Source organism: Maniola hyperantus, chromosome 15, assembly GCF_902806685.2.
Source record: "Maniola hyperantus chromosome 15, iAphHyp1.2, whole genome shotgun sequence".
Taxonomy (NCBI): domain Eukaryota; kingdom Metazoa; phylum Arthropoda; class Insecta; order Lepidoptera; family Nymphalidae; genus Maniola; species Maniola hyperantus.
Window position 1 is genome coordinate 2,819,417 of NC_048550.1, and position 26,490 is coordinate 2,845,906.

General features: G+C 36.8%; 2 protein-coding genes across 3 annotated transcripts in view; both read right to left on the reverse strand.

The window, feature by feature from the left end:
- Window positions 1-16,392, reverse strand: part of LOC117988754 (calmodulin-like) — a 178,605-nt gene extending 162,213 nt beyond the window's left edge. The window contains exon 1 of one of the 2 annotated variants that reach the window (XM_069503582.1): window positions 16,239-16,392. In XM_069503582.1, coding sequence (XP_069359683.1) covers window positions 16,239-16,277 — 39 coding nt within the window. In that variant the 5' untranslated portion in view covers window positions 16,278-16,392. The remainder of the gene's footprint in view (window positions 1-16,238) is intronic. The other variant, XM_069503583.1, reaches the window with a different exon arrangement.
- On the reverse strand, window positions 4,656-8,038 carry LOC117989001 (juvenile hormone esterase-like). The gene is made up of 3 exons (XM_034976300.2): window positions 7,907-8,038; window positions 5,564-6,846; window positions 4,656-5,102 (listed from the first exon to the last, which is right to left on the reverse strand). Exons 2-3 carry the CDS (start codon window positions 6,787-6,789, stop codon window positions 4,889-4,891), a joined length of 1,440 nt encoding a protein of 479 aa, XP_034832191.2. The 5' UTR covers window positions 6,790-6,846; window positions 7,907-8,038; the 3' UTR covers window positions 4,656-4,888.
- Window positions 16,393-26,490: the final 10,098 nt, after the last annotated feature.

Here is a 26,490-nt window from a genome sequence, read left to right on the forward strand (position 1 = left end):
CGTTGAGTAAGTAGGCCACTCGGAGTCAATGCCGGCATTGGCCCCAGTTTCGCACGCCATACATTGCTGGTTTGTAAAATACTAAATCACTAAAACTACAAAATGAGACAAATGGTTATTGGTATTGGACAATAACGCTAAGTTTTTGCTAGCGTTCTGGTTACACCCTGTATTATTCAAGTACCTAAGCGAACTGTAAACATAGACTAATCTTCTATAATATAAAAATGAATCACCAAATGTGTTGCTCATCAAAAATCTCGAGAACCGCTGAACCGATTTCGCTAATTCTTATTTTATAATATTTCTTGAAGTACGAGGATGATTCTTACGGACATACGAAGCCGGGGCAGGTCAGCTAGTATATTATAAAATAAGGAAAATTCTAGTTGCTCGGTTGGCACTAGTAAAGTAATTTATTTATTTGTTTGCTGAAATACGAAATAGAGCATTCGTCTGGGTAGTAAACAAGCGATTGACCTTCTCTGCGCTAAAACACTGTTGTTTTATTAATTGGAATATTGCCCTTGTGTTTCAGAACTGCCACGATTCCAATAAACCAAATTAGAAAAGTTTATCTGCCGAGTTATAATATAAACGGAAGTAGACATAGAATCAAAATGAGAATTAGAAATGGTAAAACAGCGTACAGTACGCGGCAGATAGTGATGTACATCGACCTTTAGAATGACATTTCAGCTTTATAGAGCGTCGTCTCTGTCACTCATACCTATATGAATAGTTGTTGGTCTCAACGATAGAGACAAATCGCTTATCTATCTAACGTCGATGTACATTACTTTCTGCCGCGTACTGTAGTTTTTTCACCACGCAGATTATATTGATGGCTCAGACAGACGAGTTATATGCACAGCGTCTGGCATTTCGGTACTATGAATTTAGAGTAGGTATCTGCATTCTTTTCTTTTAAGTATTTTTGAACAGGACAGAAAAAACTTATATTAAATAACAACTTAAATTATTATTATTAGTTCTACCCATCTTTAAAACCATGCTCAAGATTGGCACCTCAAAATCACAAGGTTCAACAGTTTTAAACTAAAGTATGTAAGCAAGAAAATTATTCGAATACTGTAAAATTTAGTTGCTATGAGAATCAACACCACTGTTTAATTTATGTTGCTTTGGCTACTATAGATATGACGTGCTATATTATTAATTTTTTTGCTATAATGTTTTTAGTTATACATCCAGAAATACATGGTCAGTAACACCCCGTCCTGGTGTTAAAGACAAGACATCATTTCTATAACAATGAAATAACAGACGCCATTTCTATGATTTTATTCAGGATTCTGTGGTAATACACGTATGAAGGAAAGATTCCTTCGAGTCGATTTAGGAAAATAAATTGGACGGAATAAATTTTATTGCTACATCACGTAAAATTATTTAATGGCAATATAACTATTTTGGCAATTTAATAAGGGCCCAAGGCATCATAGTGAAATAATAATATATCGTTTGTAAAAAAACAGCTATACCTATTTAATTATCTGTGTTTGAAAATGAAAATGTGTAAGTGGTTTCACTTAACAAAAGTTTGGTAGGTATTAGCTTAGAATGAAAGTGTTGAGAGTTAGTTTAAACCACACTCTAGTAATTAATTTACAAAAGTATATAGGTAATTAAATGAAACCAATGTCTGTAATATGTATTACTTTTTAAGATGTTATATTAAAATTTATATTTTTGGTAAGTATTTTATTTCTTACTAGACGATGCCCGCGACTTCGTCCGCGTGGATTTCGGTTTTTTCGGCATAAAAAGTACCCTATGTCCTTCCCCGGGATGTAAGCTAACTTTGTACCAAATTTCATCAAAATCGGTTAAACTGTTGGACCGTGAAAAGCTAGCAGACAGACAGACAGACACACTTTCGCATTTATAATATTAGTATGGATTAAAAATCCGTCAAACATTGGCAATGTACATTGCGTTGTTAAAGATGCGTACCTACTACCTACGAGTACTACCTACTGGCGTCAAAATTTAATTTCAGTCGTAAATTTTTTAAGTAGGCACACTAAGTACTCCAGCATAATGAAATAAGGATTGTGAAAGTGATTGATTAATTGGAAAACGTTCGCAATTCCAATGATTAATTCCCTTTAAAATGGTTTAAATCCTTTTCGATTGTATGGAATCTGTTTCAATGAAATTCAATTTGAAGAAAATGAATTTTTAATCTGTCGATAATGAGTTTTTTACGGTCCTTTGCTTATATGCCCCGCTTGTAACTTATCCGTTATTCCTAATACATATTATAATCTTACAACCTTTTTCGGTGACGAATTTTTATGCTGAAATTGCTCTTTTTTGATACAACATAGAGCTTTATGAACTTACTAGCTTATGCTTGCGACTACACAAATTTCAAACCCCTATTTTACCATTTTAGGGATTGAATTTTTAAAAATTCTTTCTTAGCGGATGTCTACGTCATACTAGCTATCTGCATGCCAAATTTCAGCCCGATCCCGATCCCGAGCTTGAGCTTTGCGTTGAGAGATCAGTCAGTCAGTCAGTCAGTCAGTCACATTTTCTTTTCATATATTTAGATACTAGCTTATGCTGACGCCATATGGGACGCCATTTTGAAATCCTTTAAAATTCTTTTCTTTCAAATAGATTTGTATCTGTTTCCAAAAAATGTGTTATTAATATTATACGGGGATAGGTACCCAATAGGTAGAAGTAGTCTACGGGAATAGGTATCTAAATCTATACGGACAAACTCGTAGCTAAACGCAAATTTTAATTTATAAAATTTCAAACAACAAAATAATGTTGTCGTAGCGTTGGCAGCACTTGTAGCTCCGTAGACACGACGTAGCACATACAATATTGTATGTAAAATGATTGTAAAAAAAGTATGTATGCACAAAAGGTTACTTAGCAATTAGCATTCCAGTTGTACTGGTGCGATATGAGCTTTATTTTTTTTAAATGCGTAAAAATTCTACATGGATGATCATCATTATCATCAACACATCGCCAGCTTACTAATGGGACGGGTCTCCTCTCAAAATGACAATGGCTTAGCCATAGTCCATCACTCTGGCCAAATACTCCACACAACATCAGACTCCACACAACTTTCATTATGGAGAACTCTCAGGCATGCAGGTTTCCTGACGGTGTTTTACTTTACCGTTCTTCACAATTTTGGCTTAACCCATGGTTTTATAAATTAAAACTCAGAGCACTATTTCAAGACGTATTTTTATGATAGATTTAGGAGAGAGATAGAGAGAGAGAGAGACACGGAAATATACAGTTTAACAGATTGCTTACAGTAAATTTAGTAATGTTACTATACTAAACTAAAAAAGTGTTTATTAGGTAGGTATATAAATAAATATCTTCACCTCAGAGTCCTCACATTGTAATAAATATATTGCAAAACAAAATGTTTACACGCCAGTCAATGCCATATTAGAGAACTCTGTTTTTGTGAAACACGAAAAATACATTTTCACAAGTTCGATTTCGTTCTATCTACTTCGTCGAAGCCGAGTTTTGGGACATTTACGCTTCGAAACACATATTGGATGCAAAGTTTTCACTTTGTTTTCATTTCTCTGTTGTGGGAATTGTTCCACAGCCTTTCTGGCATAACAATGGTACTGATTTCAGAATCAGTACCATTGTTATGCCAGAAAGAATTGAATTGAGATATTGTTAAAAAGAAAAGGATGCAGATACTCTAAATTTAGGTTAGAGAAAAACAACGGAATCTGTGCCAATGAGAGCTTATCAGCTAGCACATAAAGAAGGTCCCAAGTTCGACTCCCGTTGAGGTTTAATAACGTCGATACGTTGCTCCGTGCGGGAGCAAAGCTTGAAGGACAAAGCTACAACACACTTTCGCATTTATAATATTAGTAGGATTTTATCCAAACTTCATTATAAAATTGAAAGTGTGTTTGTTTGTTGGTTTGTTCTGCCAGCACGCCACAACCCATTCCATCCATCATTTATCCCAAAAAATCAAAAGTTCCCACGAAATTTTTAAAGACAAGATGCGGACGAATTCACAAGCATCAGCTAGTAATATTAAAAATAAGATAAAATTTCCATTTTTCCGTCCTTTTGTTTCCTTTTCTTTTTACTTTTAAAGTTCCTGTAAAGATTATTCATTTAAATTATTAACATATTCATGATGCTACTATAGTCTAGAAATTCCATTGAAATAGCTCGCAAAATATATGTAGTTTAATAAGTGAGGCTTAAAGTGAGTAATTAAAAAGGTAGCAAATAAGTAGTAAAAGGAAACACCAATAAATAGTTCCACTACAAAACATGTACAGAAACCCAATATTTATTTATTTCATTTATTTATTTGCATAGATTGAGGTACAAGAGATGTTTTGCTTATGGGTACAGTAGCTACAATCTGCCATGGAGTGGCATGCAAAATAAGTTATTATTCTAATTTGACAATAAATATCAACAAAATGCAATAAAACAAGAGTAATAAAATTCGTCAATTAAATACTAGCAATTATAAATAATTAAATCAATAATTTAAAAAACTACAAAGTTCATATCTATTCTATTACATGCATAACAAATGTCGGTATTATTCTTACTCTCTAATTTTCAATATTAGGTACATGTCCATGACTACAATCATGGACATGTACCTAATATTGAAATCATGCGAGTAATATCGCCTTCTTAACAATAGTTTTATTTTTTTTATTTTTAAAAGATAAAATATTTAAATTCCTGGCATCTAATGACGCTGGTAGTTTATTAAAAATTTGCGGTGCCGTATTTACGAATTTAATCTTCCTCGCAAACTGCCCCAGTCAAAATAAACTCTCTCTTGTACTACTAATTTACTGTTTTGAATTTACTCTTAGGGTTTGTACAATTCTGTATGTTCCAATGGAGAAGAGAGTGGTATAGGGTTAAAATAGTATTTATCGTAAATATCATCCCAAAACAGGGTTCGTTCTTTGAGAAGAGAATTATTCTTTAGTTGCAGAGTTCTGCCTAGTGACATATACGGTGACCAATCTGCACCAACAGGCTGCCACTTAGGCAACTTAGAATCCTCAGGTATCGGCACTCTGAAAGAAAAAAACCCTGTAAGTGGAAGGGCCTAGATGACTTAGCGCATTTCAACCTTTGCGCTTGTATGATCAACGGTGACTCAAGTCGGTAACTGGATGGGTGGTTCGGTCCGACTTAGGTGTTCCAAATTATCCCAAATTACTTCGTTGCAGCATGAATGAAGGACAAGCCAAGAAATCAACAAATAAACACACTTTGGGTAATAAGGATTCGGAAGATTTGGGTGCGACCCTGGGCACGCACCACTAACTTTTCAGAGTTCATGTGTTTTGAACAATAAACATGTCTAGCTTTAACGGTGTAGGAAAACATCAGGAGGAAACTCGCACCCCTGAGAGTTTTTCATAATGTTCTCAAAAAGATGTGTCAACTCTGCCAATCCACACTAATGGTTTGCTCAGTAGTAGGAAAGTGATGGGTGGATGATCGTGATAACGTATATTATTTTTTTACTCACCCAGTAGTCATAAAATTAAGCCATATTTCTCTCATGACTTTTGTATGTGTTCTTAGTTCATCAGAAATATTTGTTTGAGTTTGGTCGAAGAATCCGTCTAAAACTGTAAAACTTTGTGCGCAGTGGTCTGCACCACGTACGTTATTTGTATAAGGCACTGGAGGTGTGTCGTCGTCATAAAACGCGTACTCGTACAAATATATTTGGTTATTTCCAGCCTCTAATTGGAGTTTGACCGATCTAAGCATTCCATACGCAATCATAACATCAGTGTAGTAATCTATGTATGCCAACACAGATTCCTCACTTTTTGTTAGCTTTTCTCCAAAATAAAATCGTTTTACCTTTTCTGCCACTTGTTCCTTTTCAGTTTCGCTTTCAAATTTTAAATCAGCCGGCAGGAAATCAGAAAAGTTTTCATTCATTGAATTTTTCCAGGCATCAAAAAGTGGCACGCGGAACAATCCTTCCATGTTGGCAAACCCATACAGCATGGGTAGCTTTTTAAAATTTCCACTTTTGAGTATATTTACTGGGCTATCTTCTAGAAACATTTCTTCCCCCAAATAACGCTCCACGCAAGGTTTCATATATAAATTAAAATCCTTACTATTCATTGTATTCACTAAATTTAATTGCTCATATGAAATGGTCTGGTAAAATTTTTCTAAAGCATTAAGGTCCTCAAAATGGTCAGATGTTATTAAAGACGCGTATTCTTTAGCATTTTTAATTGGATCTGCTTGAATACTAATCACCCCCACATTGGCACCGCTTTCTGGAATTACTCTTTTAAATAAATTATCGGTAAGTTTTGAGATCATCAGGAGATCTACCGATGCCGATCCTGCACTGTACCCTGCAATTGTAACTTCGTCGGGATTTCCGCCGAATTTCGCTATATTACTTTTTACCCATCGCAGAAGTGCTACTTGGTCTTTCATTCCTGCGTTGCCAGGTACATTTTCGGTGCCTAAACAAAGAAATCCATGTGCACCGAGTCTATAATTAAAAGTGACTGCAATGACTTTTTTACTTTTAACCAAATTTTTGGGTGTTGATATGTTTCCCCAACCCTGGAGAAAGCCTCCACCATGTACGTACACAACAACTGGTAAGTTTTTCTCTTTCGTTTCGGGAACATAAACACTTGCAGTTAGACAATCTTCTGGCATCGTTCCTTTGGCCTGACGCATAATATAAATTTGATCGGTCTGTGGACACATTATTAATCTGTCTACAGCTTCAAACACCTCAGACCATACCGGAGGTGGCAAAGGACCCTAGAAGATTAGATAGGCATTAAAATTATTATTATCCACACACGATTAAGTTGTCTTATACATAATAATATCATAGTATTATGATAATAGTTATACTATGTTATGCAAGGCTGCAAAGTTGTTATTTTATCGCGAGAGTTCGTATTGAATTCCGAGCCAGCGAAGGATTCTAAGGTTCAAAAATAGAATCCTGAGCGTAGCGAGGAATTCAAAGCCTCAAGCGCAAATAAATTTGCCTCGCAGCCGTGCGAAACACAACTTTTCATCTCACTACAGCGAGGAAAACGCTAGATACTTGGTACAAGAGGGGCCAGTACCGTGAAAGTTTCAATAAGAAGACGTTTTAGAGCACAAAGGAGTGTTTGTGTGTGTGTGTGTGTGAGGCAAGTGGAGTGAGGCAGTGAAGGAGGTTCTAATTCAAGAAGATTCTATATATTATGAATAAAGATTTTTTTTTCGAGTGCGTTCAGAATTTAAAAAATTCTTAGAAAAAAAAATAACATTTTCATAATTCAACGAACTTCATTTTATTGTTTACTAATAAAGCTGAAACGGAGTAAGTAGGTATTATGTTTAATTTAATTTAATAAAAATGAAAGTTCCTACGGGTCACTTAACATACCTGTGTTGATTTAAAAAAATGCAAATCGGTTCAGAAACCTGGAAAGAATCGATGTGTACATGTGAGGTACATACATAAAAAAAAACGGGCTGAATTGAGAACCACCGGAACTTTTAAAAGAAGTTTGACATGAAATTTGACACAAAAACTTAAAATGGGGCGTGAGAAGTCATTTTCAGGGTTCCGTACCTCAAAAGGAAAAATAGCCCTTATACTTCGTTATATGATCACTTCGTTGTGTATGTAATAGCAGTACCAAGTGAGATATTATGAAAGGGTTCTTATCCTGTACAGTGTACATTCTAAAACAGATTTTTATCTATGTTTGTGTATAATAAGTTTTTGATTTATCGTGCAAAATGTCGAAAAAAATACCGGAGTGCGCGGTCTGACTCGCACTTAGCCGGTTTTTACACATTACATCTCAAAAATATTTACCTTGAATCTATCCGCTCCCGTGGGTGCCTTTGCATAGGGAATATCATAAAAGGCATAAATGCCATATTTCGTTTCTCTATATCCTCGCACCGGGCCTTGGAGTAGCTCCACCAAGCGTGACTGTGGTTGTCCACACGATGCTGCGCCCCAACATAACACCACGAAGATGACGACTGCGACTCTACGCATTTGTAGTTTGTACAATGAACACTGTAAGAATGACTTCAAATCTGTGCTGCTTCAAATATATATATAAATTATAAAGATAATAATCATGATACTTGTCAATTTACTATCTATCTAATCTATAATCTATAGTATAGGTACATATTTATACGAACGAAATAAAAGTGGTGATAATAAAAAGAATACCCGGCTGAGTTTGTTGTGGGCTCTTCTCAGACCTGGGCGCGTTTGGAACCCTCGTAGCTTAAGTTTTAAGTTTGCGTAATAATTATCACCACTATATCTTACAAATCCAACATCTGACCATCAAAAAGAGTAATTTATTACCTATTTTGAATAAATCATTTGACTTTGACTTTGAACTAGTTACTAGTGGTTCGCCTCGAACTAAGACCTCGCGGTATCCCATAATTCCCGATGATTCACCATAATGTTGACAGAGTTATATTAGAACTAGCTGATGGCCGCGACTTCGTACGCGTGGATTTAGGTTTTTTTAAATCCCAAAGTCTGTGAAAGTCCCATCAAAATAGGTTCAGCAGTTCCCAAGATTAGCCCGTTCAAACAGACAGACCGACAAACATTTTGAAAACGTGTGATTCAGTTATGATACAGTTCAAATAACCATATCAGCCTAATATGAGGTAGTTATTTCGATATTACAGACAGACACTTATAAGTATAGATACACCAGACAAAAATAACACCTGTACAAAAGAACACCTGTGAATTACTTATCTCGTAGGTACTTATAAACCACATGATTCTTGATCATGATGAAGATAAACGTCGCTTTTTCCACAAATTAATTATTATCCTCATTTTTAAGTAAATGATTATTTAATTTTATAAAATAAAGATTTTGATTTAGAGATTAAAATATTATTTAGAGATTAAAAGATTACTTAGAAAATTATTGTAGGTACCTACTTATAACGTTTCTGTCTGTCTGTCTGTCTGTCTGTCTGTCTGTAGGTATCTGTATCATATGAAAGGTCTTCACTTGTGCATTCTAAAACAAATTGTTATTTATTTTTATGTATCATAGTTTTTGAATTATCCTGCAAAATGTAGTACGGAACCCTCATTGCGCGAGCCTGACTCGCATTTGGCTGGTTTTTTATGTATATTTTACAAAACGTAGGTACGATAGTTTTGTATCTAATCTTTTAATTAATTACTATTAGCTAGGCGATTGCTTATAATGCACATCTTATATTTACACTAGCTTATGCTCGCGACTTCGTACGCGTAGACTACACAAATTTTAAACCCCTATGGGGGTTGAATTTTCAAAAATCCTTTCTTAGCGGATGCCTACGTCATAATAGCTATCTGCATGCCAAATTTCAGACCGATTCGTCCAGTAGTTTGAGCTGTGCGTTGATAGACTGATCTATCAGTCAGTCAGTCAGTCACCTTTTCCTTTTATAATATACTAGCTTATTCTCGCGACTTCGTGCGCGTAGACTACACAAATTTTAAACCCCTATGGGGGTTGAATTTTCAAAAATCCTTTCTTAGCGGATGCCTACGTCATAATAGCTATCTGCATGCCAAATTTCAGACCGATTTGTCCAGTAGTTTGAGCTGTGCGTTGATAGACTGATCTATCAGTCAGTCAGTCAGTCACCTTTTCCTTTTATAATATACTAGCTTATTCTCGCGACTTCGTGCGCGTAGACTACACAAATTTTAAACCCCTATGGGGGTTGAATTTTCGAAAATCCTTTCTTAGCGGATGCCTACGTCATAATAGCTATCTGCATGCCAAATTTCAGACCGATTCGTCCAGTAGTTTGAGCTGTGCGTTGATAGACTGATCTATCAGTCAGTCAGTCAGTCACCTTTTCCTTTTATAATATACTAGCTTATTCTCGCGACTTCGTGCGCGTAGACTACACAAATTTTAAACCCCTATGGGGGTTGAATTTTCGAAAATCCTTTCTTAGCGGATGCCTACGTCATAATAGCTATCTGCATGCCAAATTTCAGACCGATTCGTCCAGTAGTTTGAGCTGTGCGTTGATAGACTGATCTATCAGTCAGTCAGTCAGTCACCTTTTCCTTTTATGATATACTAGCTTATTCTCGCGACTTCGTACGCGTAGACTACACAAATTTTAAATCCCTATGGGGGTTGAATTTTCGAAAATCCTTTCTTAGCGGATGCATACGTCATAATAGCTATCTGCATGCCAAATTTCAGACCGATTCGTCCAGTAGTTTGAGCTGTGCATTGATAGACTGATCTATCAGTCAGTCAGTCACCTTTTCCTTTTATAATATACAAGCTTATTCTCGCGACTTCGTACGCATAGACTACACAAATTTTATACCCCTATGGGGGTTGAATTTTTGAAAATCCTTTCTTAGCGGATGTCTACGTCATAATAGCTATCTGCATGCCAAATTTCAGCCCGATACGTCCAGTAGTTTGAGCTGTGCGTTGATAGATCAGTCAGTCAGTCAGTCAGCCAGTCACCTTTTCCTTTTATATATATTAATTTAGATTGGCTAAATAGCCACCTTTGCATTGTTAAAACTTACCCTTTGCATTATTTAGATACATTTATACTGGCATATACTAATAGGGTATTTTACCCTTTTTTGAAAAGTGTTTTAATTTGATCCTAAAGTGATAATAAGTCACCAAAAAATTTACAAAAATTTTATTCGATCGATAAGTTTAGTGCAGTAAAAACGCATTTAAATTTTGTATTTCTAATTTCACTTCGAAAACGTTGCCCGCCATCTTGTAAAGTTCATGAGCCGTGATGACGTCACTTTGTCTAAAAGGAATTTTCTTAGTGAAAGAGTACATGAAGAAGTACATATTTATTGCAATTTAAAATTATTGTTTTGCCTTTTCATTCGCGTGCAGTGTCTGCATGTGGGAATACCAGTGTAAAAACACCGAATAAGTTGTGGATTCAAGTGCCAACAGATAAAAGTAGGAGAAAAACTTGGTTTAAAATTGCGAGAATACTCAGTACGAGAATAGTAGATAATCTATGCTAATCTGTGTTAATTTAAAACCAAACAGTTTTGTCAATTTAATAATTTAAAACGAACAGTCAATTTGCGCCTTTTAATATGAAGACAAAAAAAATCTAACTTTTTAAACTTTTGCTCCGAATAACGCTTGCGGCGCCGCAGCTCAGCACAGAATCCGATACGGATAACCGCTACACAATCAGTACCCTTATTATAGGTGCGAAAGTGTTTTTGGTTGTTTGTTTGTTGGTTTCTTGATTTGTTGGTTTTTCCTTAAATCACGCAGCAACGGTGCAACGGATTGACGTGATTTTTTGCACGGGTTTAGATAAAGACCTGGAGAGTGACATAGGGTACTTTTTATTCCGGAAAATCACAGAGTTCCCACGGGATTTGTAAAAACCTAATTCCACGCGGACGAAGTCGCGGGCGTAAGCTAGTTCATAATATAAGGAACACAATATTTTATAGCACCATAATTCTTGTAGGTAACAAAACTTGCTAAGAAACCAATAAATAGAAATCGTACAAACAAACTAACGGAGTCCACACTAATTTGTTTAAAAGTTAAAACTGGGAATGTATCGCGTCAGCTCTAGAGTCGGGGTCACCTTTAACGGAATGCATCGAAATTTCGAATAGTCTGCGTTAACTCCAGTGAAACTAACCGACAAACCCGTGAAACCAGCCACTGACTTTGTGCGACAGTAAAGGCTTGGGAAAACAAAGTGCAATAAATACAACGCGCAATAAGGTATGTGCGATTTGTGATAAGCCTATGATACAGTTCATAATATAAGGAACACCAATATCATTAAGTAATAATTCTTGTAGGTACTAAAATAGCAATCGTACTAATAAACTAAATCCATACTAATTTGTTTGAAAGTTAAAAACTGCGAATTTATGGCGTCAGCTCTAGAATCGAGGTCACCTTTAACGGAATGCATTGAAACTGCCGAATAGTTACAGCTAAACTTAATCGACAACACCGTAAAACCAACCACATAATTATTATGACACTATTAATAGGTACCGAATACGGGAGGAATCGTTGCATTTTCCACCCTTTCTTTTCTACCATTGCATCGCAGGCCACCGACAGCATTTTCACCATTTCTACCTGGTATACTTCGACCACTCGTTGTACCAGATCTTTTTTCCACACACATGCAAATTGTGGACTCTAACTCCCGGCGTTGTTCCCACAAGATTTTCCCATGGGTTTATTCTTTAAAAAACCGGCCAAGTGCGAGTCAGGCTCGCTCAACGAGGGTTCCGTACTACAGTCGTATTTTTTTGACATTTTGCACGATAATTCAAAAACTATGATGCATAAAAATAAATAAATCTGTTTCAGAATGTACAGGTGAAGCCCTTTCATATGATACTTGATATGGTTATCTTACTTCGAAAATTTAAAACACTAATTTTTGATTCATGATCACAATTTAATTTTTTTGTGTGATGTAACCACAAATTCACGGTTTTTTCCCCTAATGTCTGCTATAAGACCTACCTACCTGCCAAATTTCATGATTCTAGGTCAACGGGAAGTACCCTGTAGGTTTCTTGACAGACCGACAGACAGACAGACAACAAAGTGATCCTATAAGGGTTCCGTTTTTCCTTTTTTTTTCTAAAAGAATATTAGCCATGTTAAATGACTAATATTCCCCTTTCCTCTCCAACTAGCGTCAGGCTTGTGCTAGGAGTAGGTACGACAATAGTGCAACGGGCGGGGTTTGAACCGTCGACCTTTCGGTTTCAGTCCACTCCTATACCGGTTGAGCTATTGAGGCTCTAAAGGTTGAGGTACGGAACCCTAAAAGTTATAAATCTTTTCAAGATTTGCCTATCACTTTAATTACGGAGCTGTATCGATTACGAGTAATGTGAACTCGACATACCAAAAGTTCCCTGACATGTCGAGATGGCAATCGAGGTGTGAGACGGGGGACGAATCGCGCAACCGCACATCACCCGCGCTATCCCGCACCAGGTTAGCGCGGGGGTTGTGCGGGTGTGCGAGGCGTCCACACCACGATTGTCATCTCGACCTGTCGCGAATCTAAGTAAAATGATTCATTCATTAAGCACTAAAAGCAATCAAGTATGCATTAAAATCGATAGAATGAAATAAATCAAAGTTCGGGCACACGAGTCAAGAGCGATGGATATTATTTTATACCTAATACTAAAGTTTTCGAGTTACTTTAATATTTCAACGACCTGATTTCGATAGGTAGTCTAGTCTAGACGGTACATCTTTTAAGACCTTTTTTTAATTGGGCATCTTACATGGTCGTTACATAATATGGGGCTCATAAGAAAGCTCAGAGTCACTCAGCGAGTTAATACTCACCATGTTTGGAATTTCTCTACGTAATTAAATCAGAAATGAGGAGATCCATATTATGAGATATCCGAGCTCAATTGATTGCGAAGCTGAAGTGGCAATGGGCAGGGCACATAGTTCGAAAATCCGATGGAGTTAGGATTTCGAGGTGCTAGAATGGCACGCCAGAAAGCACAGCGTTGGAAACCTCCAATAGGTGGACAGACGACATCAGACGAGTCACAGGGAGCCGCTGAATTCAGGCGGCACAAAACCCTGTCATTTAGAAATCCATACAAGAGACCTATATGTCAAGCAGTAGACGTCTATAGTTGACGATGATGACGATTTTTATCGCAAAACGTTTAGTTGAGTATTTGCTCCTTTTTAAAGGCGACAAACTAACTCCTGTACAAAAAAGTTCGCTGCAAATACAAGTTCGCTGCGTTACAAGAACTCTCTCCTTGTTGTTGTTGACAGGGATTTTGAAATTAACGAAATCTAATGCCAGATTCCCACGGTTCTAGATTTAATTTTAATTTAATTTATTAAATTTCGGTACACCAACAGCAAGTTCACAATGCGCTTATTAAATAAATGGTACAGTCTGTTTCTGTGTGACATGACATTCATCATCATCATCATCATCAACGGCTTTGGTATACGGAAAAACTCAAGCTTCGAGTTTATGATTATACCTGAATAAAAATAAAAAATAAACCAATAGATGTCCACTGCTGGACATAGGTCTCTTGTAGGGAGTTCCACATGCCACGGTCTTGCGCCACCTGGATCCAGTGGCTCCCTGCGACTCGTCTGATGTCGTCCGTCCACCTAGTGGGGGTCTTCCAACGCTGCGTCTTCCGGTGCGAGGTCGCCATTCCAGCACCTTGGGACCCCAACGTCTATCGGTTGTACGAACTATGTGCCCTGCCCATTGCCACTTTAGCTTCGCAACCCATGCCATTAAGTAGCATTAAAGGCCAGGATTCTGCGGATTTTTACGCACGGCCGACAGTCACGGACAGTCACACAACGCGCAAAAGGCTCAAACGACGACGACAACGTGTCTGCGCTACCACGGGCGATAGGTACTCTTCGCATGATGCGTCGGTGCGGCCTGGTCCGCGTCCGTCCGCAATATCACCCACCGTGGGAAGCCGGTATAATATTCCAGCAGGATCTCGAATCTCGATGTAAACCTAGCTTAGAGCTGGGCGTCGGTATTCCAGTCACGTATTAATAGAGCCAGTCGTGACCTTGCTGAGGGAAACATACCATTTCGAAGTGTCGTTAGTACATCTGTATTTTGTACCAAAGATTAGAACTAGGATAGGGAAGATTATACAGTCCATTTTGTTCACAAGAAGATGCGGATTATGCTTATACTAGCTTCTGCCTGCGGCTTCGCCCGCGTGGCCTACAGGAAACAAACGGATTTTTTTTCAGAAACAAACATTATAACATCAGGACGCGCACCATGCACCAGCACCGGAAAACACATAATATAACCTTCCAAATCCCATTTCATCCCTTTTGGGGGGTTCTCATAGTCGTTTCTTAGCTGACACCTAACCTCAAGAAAAAACCTACTTTCCAAATTTCAAGTTAATAATATCAATAATTAAAACTGTCCCATACAAACTTTCATCCCCTATTTTACCACCCTTATGGGCGAATTTTCCAAAAATCCCTGGAACAAGTGTTTCTTCATTTGTGACCGAAAATCCAAATACCAACTTTCATGCAAATAACTTGAAAAATGACGGACTTTCATACAAACTTCCATCCCCCATTTAACCCACTTAGGGGTGGAATTTCGAAAAATCCTTTCTTAGTGGATACCTACTCTTTACAAAGAATACTCTCCAAATTTCATGTCTTTAGGACCAGCGGTTTAGGCTGTGCGTTGATATATACGTCAGTCAGTCAGTCAGTCAGTCAGGACTTTGAATTTTATATATATATATATTATATAGGTGTGAGATGATGCCCACGACTTTGTCCGCGTGGATTAAGGTTTTTAGAAATTCCGTGGGAACTTTTTGATTTTTTTGGGATAAAAAGTTACTTAAATATCGACGACGAAGGACGAAATTGCGGCCATCATCTAGTATATTTTATAGGACAATACAATATGAATCTAGTAAAAATAAATTAATATTGACACGGTTAAAATTACTTTTGTGTACAACAGAAACACCATTCATCATTAAGCTCTTATCTACCATCATTGGTACTTAAGGATTTTAGTCAATGTTTTTCTATAGGCTTGAATTTTGTATTAATTTCTTTTATACGAATTCTCAAAAGACAAGCAATCAATAATTGAGAACTGTATTTTTAGAAATCATAAAATATTACATAAATCGATTTCTTACACTTTAAGAATCCATTTCCTAACTACTTAAGACATAAGCTTGAATTTCTATTTGAATATTTATATACCTATTTAACATAGAAAAAAATATTATATGTCAGGGTGTGGTCGGTATAGCGTCAATATATTTAAAAAAAGAATTCGCCGACCAACCTGTAGAGCGCAGTTTTGCGGGGGCGAGCGCTACCTGTTACACCAGACTCATAAAGCACAAATAGGTACATAATATATTCGATATACCAATTTCCAATATTACCAATATTATTATTGTTCCTAATATTGCCAATATTGTATTTATTATAGAAAAGTTTAAAATAAAAAGCGTTTCGGTTGCTTAAATTCAAATTATTAAATTGAAAATACTTTTGGAATGTTTATTGCCAATATTATTCCTCCTAACAATTAAAAAGCTAATATTAGTAGGTACTTACCCTTCGCATAACACGGAGAGAAAACGATGACGCCTTCATATTTATTTTTCTAGCAAAACACAGACACTTTAAAAAATAAACTCGCCGCTTACGGGCACTTTTTAAAAATACTTTTAATATTGCAATATAATAATATTGATTCTTATATTTTAATATTTTAATACAAATAAGCAAACACTGAGCTAAGGACGTATATTACACAGTTTCTTTTTAAAAATATTAATTCAGATCACGGCTTTAAAACAATTATATAGCGTACAAAATATATGATATATTTTATTTAATTTTTCAAGTATCTATTTATATAAATTATATTTTTTAATTAGTGTGAAACGAGCGAAGCTCGGGACGGTTTATTCGCGACTGATTACTTACCCTATAGAAGAGGGGTGAAAAGGACATACGAGCGGGCTGAAATCTAAACACCCTATGTACAGACGATGCCACTGGAACAAGAACTCTATTCTTTAAATGTTAGACTCGGGCTTAGGTTGAGCAAAAACTGTAATTTTTGAAGGATACCTATCTCGGTCCCGTTTTCGCTTTCAGCTGGTTGGATGGTACACAGATACAGGATGAATTGAATTTATACGCTTACCACAGAACGCTTTCCGTACGATCTTTTCCACGAAAACTTCCCTCGAAACGTCATACATCGACGCTTAAGTGTAACATTTGATTGTATCGACGTACAAAAACCGCAATGGAATATGAATATTTTTTTGTTTGTTAGAAAAATGTGGAAAATCACATTTAAGAGAACTGGCATCATTAAGATCACGACGGAAAAGGATTCCGTGTTGGAGCTCGTTTCAGCCGTTGATAATGTCCTTTGAAAGAAAGTACCGCAGGGTAGGAGTACTTTGAAGGGTAACGACAAACAATGAAAGGAAGTACTGTAGGGTAGGAGTACCTACTTCGAGGATAACGACAAACAATGCTAGCAATTTTCAATAAACGTAATTTTTTTATTCAAGGTCTAGTCCTCACTTAAATGCGATCTCAACTGGTGGAAAATGACAATGCAGTCTAAGATGGAAGCGGGCTAACCTAGGAGGAGTATGACAGCTAACTGGTTTCTACGCGGCATCGTCGTACTGGAACGCTAAATCGCTTGCCTGCACGTCTTTCCAGAGTTGTGCTCTCACTAGAGCAGAACAGAGCTAGTTCAGAAATTACAAATCTCGACACGAACCCGGGACCTCGCTCTCATAACCACAGCGCTATCCACCGCGCTAGAGAGGTCGTCAAAAACTTTTCTTTTCCGTAAATCTCTATTGTGTCTGCTTAGTTTCTTGCTGGCTCTTCTCAGTACGATTTGCTTTTGCATGGTATAGATTCCCAGACGTAGCTTATGTGACACTACTTTAAACAGTTTTACTTTTCTTTTGTAGATTTTTTTACTATTTATAGTAGGTATTTATTTTTATAGGAAAACATAAGTACTACTAAAAGTATAATTATAAATTATTCATTACCTTAGAATTTCATATTAATTTTTTATTTTTTATTTTATTTATTTAAAACAATATTTAATTAACATAACTAGATAAATAATATTTTGTAGATATATATGTGACTTATTTTAATTTTTTCATTTTAAAACATTTTATTTTGTCTGTATCAAATTTATGGTAGGTACAACTTAACTTTCTAAAATCTCTTTAGATTAAAAATTAAGTCCAATTTAGGATTCCGATCCACAGTTTCTTTTAAAAACTCATCTGAATTCTTCGCTTCATTTAACTTTCTATTTGAAGAAGAACCGTTCCCTAGATAGAATAAGATACGGAATCTAATAAAGATTGAAAGGTTCGGGCGGAGTTTTAAATTAAATATTTCGTTGGATCCTACAGAGTGTAGAACTGCTGGTCTACAAAGTTTATTCATTAGTTTCAGTCTGATAACTGAAGGTCAAGACACATTGCGGTAGAGTTGAAGTGAAGCGTCGTGTTTTTTTATAAAACGTTACAAATAATTTAGAAGAAAGAGATAAATGAGAGAGAAAGTAAGTTTGGTAGGTTGAAACAAAATAAAGAAAAAGAACGCATCACATCCCATTACCTACTTAGGTATGCAAAACTTTTCTGTTTAACAAAAGCCATTAAAATTAAAATAATTCTATAAATTTGCTGGTCTACATAGTTTATTCATTAGTTTTAGTGAGATAACTGAAGGTCGAGACTCGAGACATACTGCAGTAGTTTAAGCTATCGTGAGAGATTTCCATTAAAAATATAGAAGAATCCGGCTTTACTTAAGTATTTAGTCGACGTATGCCCGACTGTTTTGAACCCATCCGTTCCGAACCGCGACGGGTTTGCCAGCTGAGTCCCTATGAAAAAGGACCCCGGATAGGTTCAAAACTAGTCGGGCTTACGTCGACTAAATACGTAAGTAAAGCCGGATTCTTCTTTATTTGTAAAGAAAAAGGGATTTTTAAAAATCTAAATGCAGGCGGAAGAAGTCGTGAGCATTAGCTAGTATATTTTATAAATGAAAACCCATCAGGACTTTTATCGCAGTTATGCTTTACAAACTCAAAAGGTCGCGTTGCAGCATCGTGTTTGTATTGATTGTGTTATAAAAATAAAAGCTATTCCAAAGCAACTTCGCGTTCAATCCATTCAATTCGAATTCAAATGAAAAGTCAATATTTTGGTAGGGTGTGTAGTTTTCATTATGATTGTGTATGCGAAATAGAACATCACTTTTTTTATTCTGTTGAATGTGATTTTATCGAATCCTACGCATAGCTACGCGTGAATTTTAATAACGTAGCGGCGTCTAGGCTTGCTTGGTGAACGGACACGAATGACGAACGTAGCTTGCTAGGTAGTTGCTATGGAATTACATAATTCGCGAAGCCGTAGAGTGAGCCGTAGAGTGTATGCTACGAGATCTTAGCACGCTCGACGCGCTCGCTCAATAAATTGACGATTTTCTTAACAAACACAGGCATTCACGTCGCGATGCAAAAGTGAGTTTCAACTCACAATCATTATTACTATATTAATTAAATAGCAAAGCAAGCGCAAAATTTTAATAGGCAATTTTTTATAAGGGGCACATTTTTAATCAGGGGGCACGGCAGTGCGCCCGTTAAGACGAGGCAAACTAAAGGACGGGGCACTACGTACCTTTTCTCGAAGCGTTTCGTCGTATTTTCGAGCAGTCATAGCTTTGGTCTGGATGACTCTAGAAAGCTGAAATTTTCAGGATAAGGTACATTTTTCAGCAGCCCACTTATGACAACGCCCACCGGTGCAGTCGCACCGGGTGGTGTCATAAGAGCAAATTGACAGATTTCCATAGAATTAGGAAATATCAACCTACTTCGTAGGACAAGGTACTAGTAGGTAGGTACTTCCTATTTCTATGCAGATTTCACACACCTCAAAGTATCGGCCTCCTGAATAGGAAGCTGGTGTCTTCACCACTAGTCGTTCACTCTGCCACTAGGCATCGTACAAAAAAGGACTATTGTACGGCTTAAATAACTATTTTAATACTCACAAATAAATAAAACTAGCTGATGCCCGCGACTACGTCCGCGTGGAATAGGTTTTTTAAAAATCATGTGAGATATATATAGAATTTCTGAGATAAAAAGTAGCTTATGTCACTCTCCAGGTCTTTAACTATATTCATGGAAAAAATCACGTCGATCCATTGCTCCGTTGCGACGTGATTGACGGACAAACCAACAAACAAACAAACACCCATCGCATCGCATTTATAATATGGGTACTGATTATGAAAAAAAGTATATAAGTACAGCAAATTAGTTATTTTAATGGTGTAGACGGCTATATTTTTAATTTGTTTCGCTTGTATCTTCAACAAAATTGGTAACTTCACAAATTACCTGTTTCAATAAACGTTATATTAGTCAGAAGTAAGGTGCGTTTGCTATTTACTTTATTAACGTGGGACTGAGGGACTACAGTAACAGTAATTAAACTGTAATTATTGTATAGGTAACAATTTTGCATTAATTTATATTTGTGTAGACAATTTTGTCCGTCTTTTTTACTCTATGTGTATTGTGTATGTTACATCTGGCTAAATATTTTTTGATATAAGTAGGTACTTATTTAATAGGAAGCCAACGATATACAAAGATATTTTTTTTAATGTCTAAATTAAAAGTAAAAAAGCCTCTTACCTACTTATATGCTGTTTCTGATTAAAGAGGTCTTCTAATGCTGAAAGAATTATTCAAATCAGTTCAGTAGTTTCCGTGTTTATCGATTACAAACAAACAATCATTTTATAAAAGCTGAAAGGTTCTTTGCGTATTGTCACCAACACAGGGAAGGTATAGCCCTAGCGGGCTCTCTCTCTCTCTATATTATAATTACTAGGTATGTATAATATGATTAGTGGACTGATGAAAACATTTTTGGAATCTACGGGAATGAAAACGCTCGAGATAATGATTCAGTAGAAAATGAGTTAGATAACGAGGACACGTGAACCGCTCGTTAGGGACGTCCAACTTATCCGATTAAATATAAAACATGCATGATTAATCTCATAGCTATTACGCTCATTTTAATGTTATTTTATTTTAGAAAAGCAATTACGAGAATGCTTTTGGTCCATATTCTTGAGGAGAATGTACCTAATCATGTTTTTGGCTGAATAAAGGATGTTTATTTATATATTACTAGCGACCCGCCCCGGCTTCGCATGGGTGCAGTGTAGATACTAATGTGGTGTCAATGAGGTGTATTTGCCTCGGAAACTCTCAAATGAGAGGATTTTTTCCGACCTAATTCACATTATTTCAATTTCTCTAGGGATCTCTAATTTTATGAGAACTTAACTATAGCTATAAACCTTCCTCTTGAATCACTATCTATTGGTGAAAACAGCATTTAAATCCGTTGCGTAGTTTAAAAGATCTACGCGTTCATACATACAGACAGCGGGAAGCGACTTTATTTTATACTATGTAATGTAAAGAAGTACTTAGTTAAAGACGAAATCGCGGCCATCATCTAGTAGGTACAACGTAAGTGTAATAACAAAAATAATAAACAAAGCAATATTCTGGCATTTCCATTTAAGACCCTTGGTTTATTGCCATCATCAAAGGAAATCGCCGACAAAAGCAGCCATCGATCGATGAAATAAATATTTACCAAAAAGCCTCAAAGGTAGGGTAAGTATCACTCAATAAAACTTTCACTATCGGCAAAGTACCTATATGTATTTATAGGTAGGTACCTACTCGGTTAGCCAACGGTCCTAGCTGAGTGGGAAGGTATTAAGGTAGGCTGTAAAGCAAGAAATACACACAACGCGTGACGGAAACTGCTCGGCAGAACATCGCATAAGACGCGTATGCGTGTATGTGATTTGTTAGATACATAGGTATAGTTGGCTGTCTTTTTTTTTTTTTTTTTTTTTTAATACAATAAAACTTAAAGCTAGCCTTATCTAATTACTATATAAATCATGACCGCGTGGAATGGTGCCAAGAATACTGGCTGCATTTCCGCGCTGGACAGCCAGGCTGATCCGCTGCGCAAAAAATGAGCCAGCCCTTCTGTCACCAGTTGAGGCTATTAATCGCGGTGAAATGTCTCGTAAAAAATTTTTAGCACTAAGACTCCATGGCCCCAGGGTCTCCACGGCAAACGGCACAAAAATGTAACTCTCTATAAGAGAGGCATACTTGCGCCGCTTGCCGTTTTCAGCTGTTTCTGCTGCGGCTCCCGGTCTTGATGCTGTCTTCCTGATATGACACGGGGCCAATATGTCAACGCAAGTTGCGTCCCACATTAGCGCCCGTCCCCGTTCCCAGGGAACCAGCGTCAATCCATCAGGTCTCTTGCCATCATCCCGCTGTTTCCCGTTGACTGTCTTACGGTATTCTACAGGATATATTTCGGAGAGTGTGTCCAAGAACTTTTTGATCTCATTCATCTTTCGTCTTTCAACTACCGTACCCCAAGGCATCGTCAAGGTCTGCATCCGTACGTAGTCGAAATTCCACGGACATGTACCAAGCGATTTGTATCCTCGTGTCTAATTCGAACCGCTAGAATATCTATGCAAAAAATGCATTACACAATTATTGACAAATCAACAAACAAATACATTTTCACTATTAATATTAATAGGATAATACCAGAGGTTCTATAGTGTAACTTTTTCAACTCCAAGCCCCAACTTGATGATGCAGAGTACAGCACTCCCAAACGATAGGAGCTCAGAGACTATTAAAAAAAGACGGTAAAAAAGATTCGCCAGTTGACAGACATAGAAACTGCGAGACTAGTATATTTTAGTTACTTTCACAGCATTATGTCATATGGTATATTATTATAGGGTAATGCTGCTGATATTAATTCTATTTTTGTGCTGCAGAAAAGGGCTGTTCGAGCCATATACAGTATGGGGCCACGAGAGTCGCTGAGAACTAAATTTAGGGAAGTTAAAATTATGACAGTGCATAATCAATATATTGTTGAAAATTTACTGTACGTACATAAAAACATAAATAAATTTAAAAAAAAAGTGACTGTCATAATATAAATACTAGAAATAAAAATAAACTTGTAATGCCCGCCTCTAGGCTCAGTAAAGTTAGCAATTCATTTGCTCGTAATTCCATACGTTTCTATAATAAGCTTCCAGAAGACATATTGGAGATGTCTCTCAACAAGTTCAAAGTTTTCATAAAACGTAAACTAATTGAAAAATCCTATTACAATGTAAAGGATTATTTAAATGATAAGCAAGCTTGGGAATGAGTTGCTTAACGACTTTGTGATAGTTCTAATAAGTTTCAATAATTTTGTAAAGTGGTGATAATAAAAAGAATACCCGGCTGAGTTTGTTGTGGGCTCTTCTCAGACCTGGGCGCGTTTGGAACCCTCGTAGCTTTAGTTTTAAGTTTGCGTAATAATTATCACCACTATATCTTACAAATCTAACACCATACCAGACCATCAATACGAGTAATTTATTACCTATTTTGAATAAATCATTTGACTTTGACTTTGACTTTATTGATGGCGAAATAATATTATTTTAGGTGCCAAGCATAGACTATTTTGCAACTTCATTTATGTTACGACTTTAAAGCCTCAATAGCACCACGATTAATGGAGCAGACTGAAATACGAAAGGTCGGCGGTTCAAACCCCACCTGTCGTACTATGCCTAATCCTAGCACAAGCTCGCTTGAATGTAAAAAGGGAATAAGTATTAGTCATGGAAAACATGAGAGAGAAAAACTTGTCAGAGCCACGTTGGTAATGTTTCCGACGTGCCTCGCTGCCGTTTCGCTTTCTGTTTGTCATAGCCGTGTAAACTACCGTGCAATAAATCGGAACGTGTGCCGGGATTAAGGCAGGGCCACCGCGCCCTCGCTTCTGATCCGAGCTTAGAGAACCTTGAACTTTGGTGAACATTTTTAAGGTTCCGTATCCGAAGGCTCGGACTCTCCTCCATATGTTACCAACGATTGATCTCATATTTCGGCCACATCATACGGCGGCGGGGGGGACGACAGCTTAGAAAAGCTGATAGTGACGGCCAACACTGAGGGCAAAAGAGCGAGAGGCCGCTCACCAACTAGGTGGTCCGACCAGCTAAAGGAGTCCAGCAGGTGTGGATTTTATCACATTGTGAAAATGGCCACCAACAGAAGCCGGTGGAAACAGATAATCCATTCCAGAGTAGTTGCCAGGACCACGATCTTCAGCAATGAAGAAACGACCGGAGAGAGTGATCCGAAGGCTAATGGCTATGCTTGGAGTTTCTCTACGTGATCAAATCAGAAATGAGTAGACCCGTAGAAGAACCAGAGTGACTGACATAGCTCAACGGGTTGCGTAGCTAAAGTGGCAATTGGTAGAGCACCTAGTCCGAAATCCCGATAGAACCTACCCCAGAGGAACCCTGCGTGTGCCAGTCGGACTCGCACTTGGCCGATTTTTAAAATGAAATACCTATCGCTATCAAGTGAAGAAAAGCTCACCTATATCGCTTTCCTTCTGCTTTATCTTGTTCAAAACACGTGTAGAAGGCGCAGAAGAGCTGGCGTGCAGATCACAGATACATCAAAGCACTGCTTACCCTACTTGAAATAGCACAATGCTCAATTATTTTAATAAATAACCTGCCAACAAATGTAACTTTCCTAATCATATCCTGGCTTCTAAAGCATATTTCACACTACGGGATATCTCTATATATAAAAATGAATCACTAAAATATGTGTTGCTGATCGCAAATCTCGAGAACAGCTACACCGATTTCGCTGATTCTTTTTTTATAATATTCCCTGAAGTAGGTACGAGGATGGTTCTTAAGGAGAGAATTTTTTTTAAATTGTAATTATTCAAAAAAAAAATCGACTGTTAGGCGGTACGAAGTTCGCCGGGTCAGCTAGTAAATTATATAATAGTCCAGTCAAAATAGACATTCAAGGTTACTATAAATCGTATAAGTAGGGCTAAAAATTGGTACGCAACGTTTGAGCCATGAAAAGGTACCTCACAAACAGACACTTTCGCATTTATATAAACCGTAACATGGATTAAATAGAATTGATTCTAAATATATCTGTAAGTTCAGGAATCGAGTCCAGAATCTTCCAATTATAAGACCACAGCATCCATTGCGGAAGTAGGAAGCTCGTAGGGATATGCAAATATCATTAGACCCTAATCCCGAATAACCGTTTCACATCCCCGGCACGTAGAGGGCTAATAAAAGTTCCAGCCTCACAGAGCAAATATCGGATGCAAATATTAACTCTGAGGTAATATGAGTAGCAGAGATACTTCCTATGACTCTATCCGCGGAAAAAGTTATTATACCGTTCTCTTTGTTAAGTAATCCCATACTAGTGATAGAGGCCAAAATTTCAGTGGGCGTTAACCATTTTGAGTCACCAACCAATCACAAACGAAACTATGTTTTATAATTGAATTTCGAATGTTTTTAGAAAACATGTTTCAACATCTACGTAAAAGTTGCTTCGTAAGCCCAGAGTAATGTTTAACTGTGACAATGGGGCCAATTATCTGGTACACAATTTCTAAACTAAACTAAATTAACAGGTCTAAATGTAGTGCTGTCCTTTTCCGCAAGCAACATTATGAAAGGGATAGCAATAGATTTAGACGTGCCATTTTAGTTTAGTTTAGAGATTGTGTACAACAGAATTAGCCACAATATATGCCTAGTTTACAGGTATTAATTTGTCAAGTACCTAATTAACTAAATTTTAACTTAATTTTAAGCGACTTAAATGCATGTAAACAGTGAATTTAGTAATAAGTTGCAAGTTAAAATTTAGTGTGCAAGTAAACAAGTAGAATACATTTTTTTCTATTAATCGATTACAGCGCAACACGGAACACCCGCTGGTGACTACAGCACGTTTGAACAGGTTAAAATAGTTAAATATAGTTAAAATAGATAGGATAAAAGGTAATATTTTGTTGTTTTTCTTCTGTGACTTTCCTGAACACATAAAGAATTATAGAAGTGCGCGAGAGAGATGAAACTCTGGACTATACTAGGCTATCAATCACCGCATTATTTTTTTGTTTATTCATTTACCTTTACCTACTTGAATTCTTTTCCTAGCGGTTCATTTGTTTTTGTTAACAAAATATAAAGGCAAACCTTCCGAAGTCTTCAGCTAGAAAGTTTTCCTATTTGCAAACCGTACCGGACGATAAGTGGACTAAATTGTAGATTTATGGTCCCCGACGTCCGCTCAGTCCAGGCACGTTTTCCTCAAATTATTCGCTTAGCACCTGATCATTTGAGAATTATAAACTGTGGTGATAGATGTCCTCTTTGCTTTCTTTCGATAAAAGCCTTCTGGCAGTTTAATAATAATTGTACAATTTTCCGCTTGACATCCAGAAACTCTCTTGAGTATGTATGGATGTTGGACATTCCTCTTATAATACTAAACTAACCTAGAGAATAACTAGGTACAAATCAAAACTGATGAAATCGATACATACAATCATAATAATATTATGTAGGTCGATTTCCAGTAGTTCAAGCTATGTATTGCTAGATCAGTCAGTCAGTCAGCTTTTCGTAATCCTTTCTTTACTAATCCTTTAATTCCTTTGGTTTAGTAAGTAGGTATAATCTGCACGTAATTTTAATTACGAAGAATAAACCACTACTGTTGGTAGAGACTAAAGAAAATTACTTATATTGAAATTCTGAATCTGTCGTTTCATCCCCCTACATAACCCTT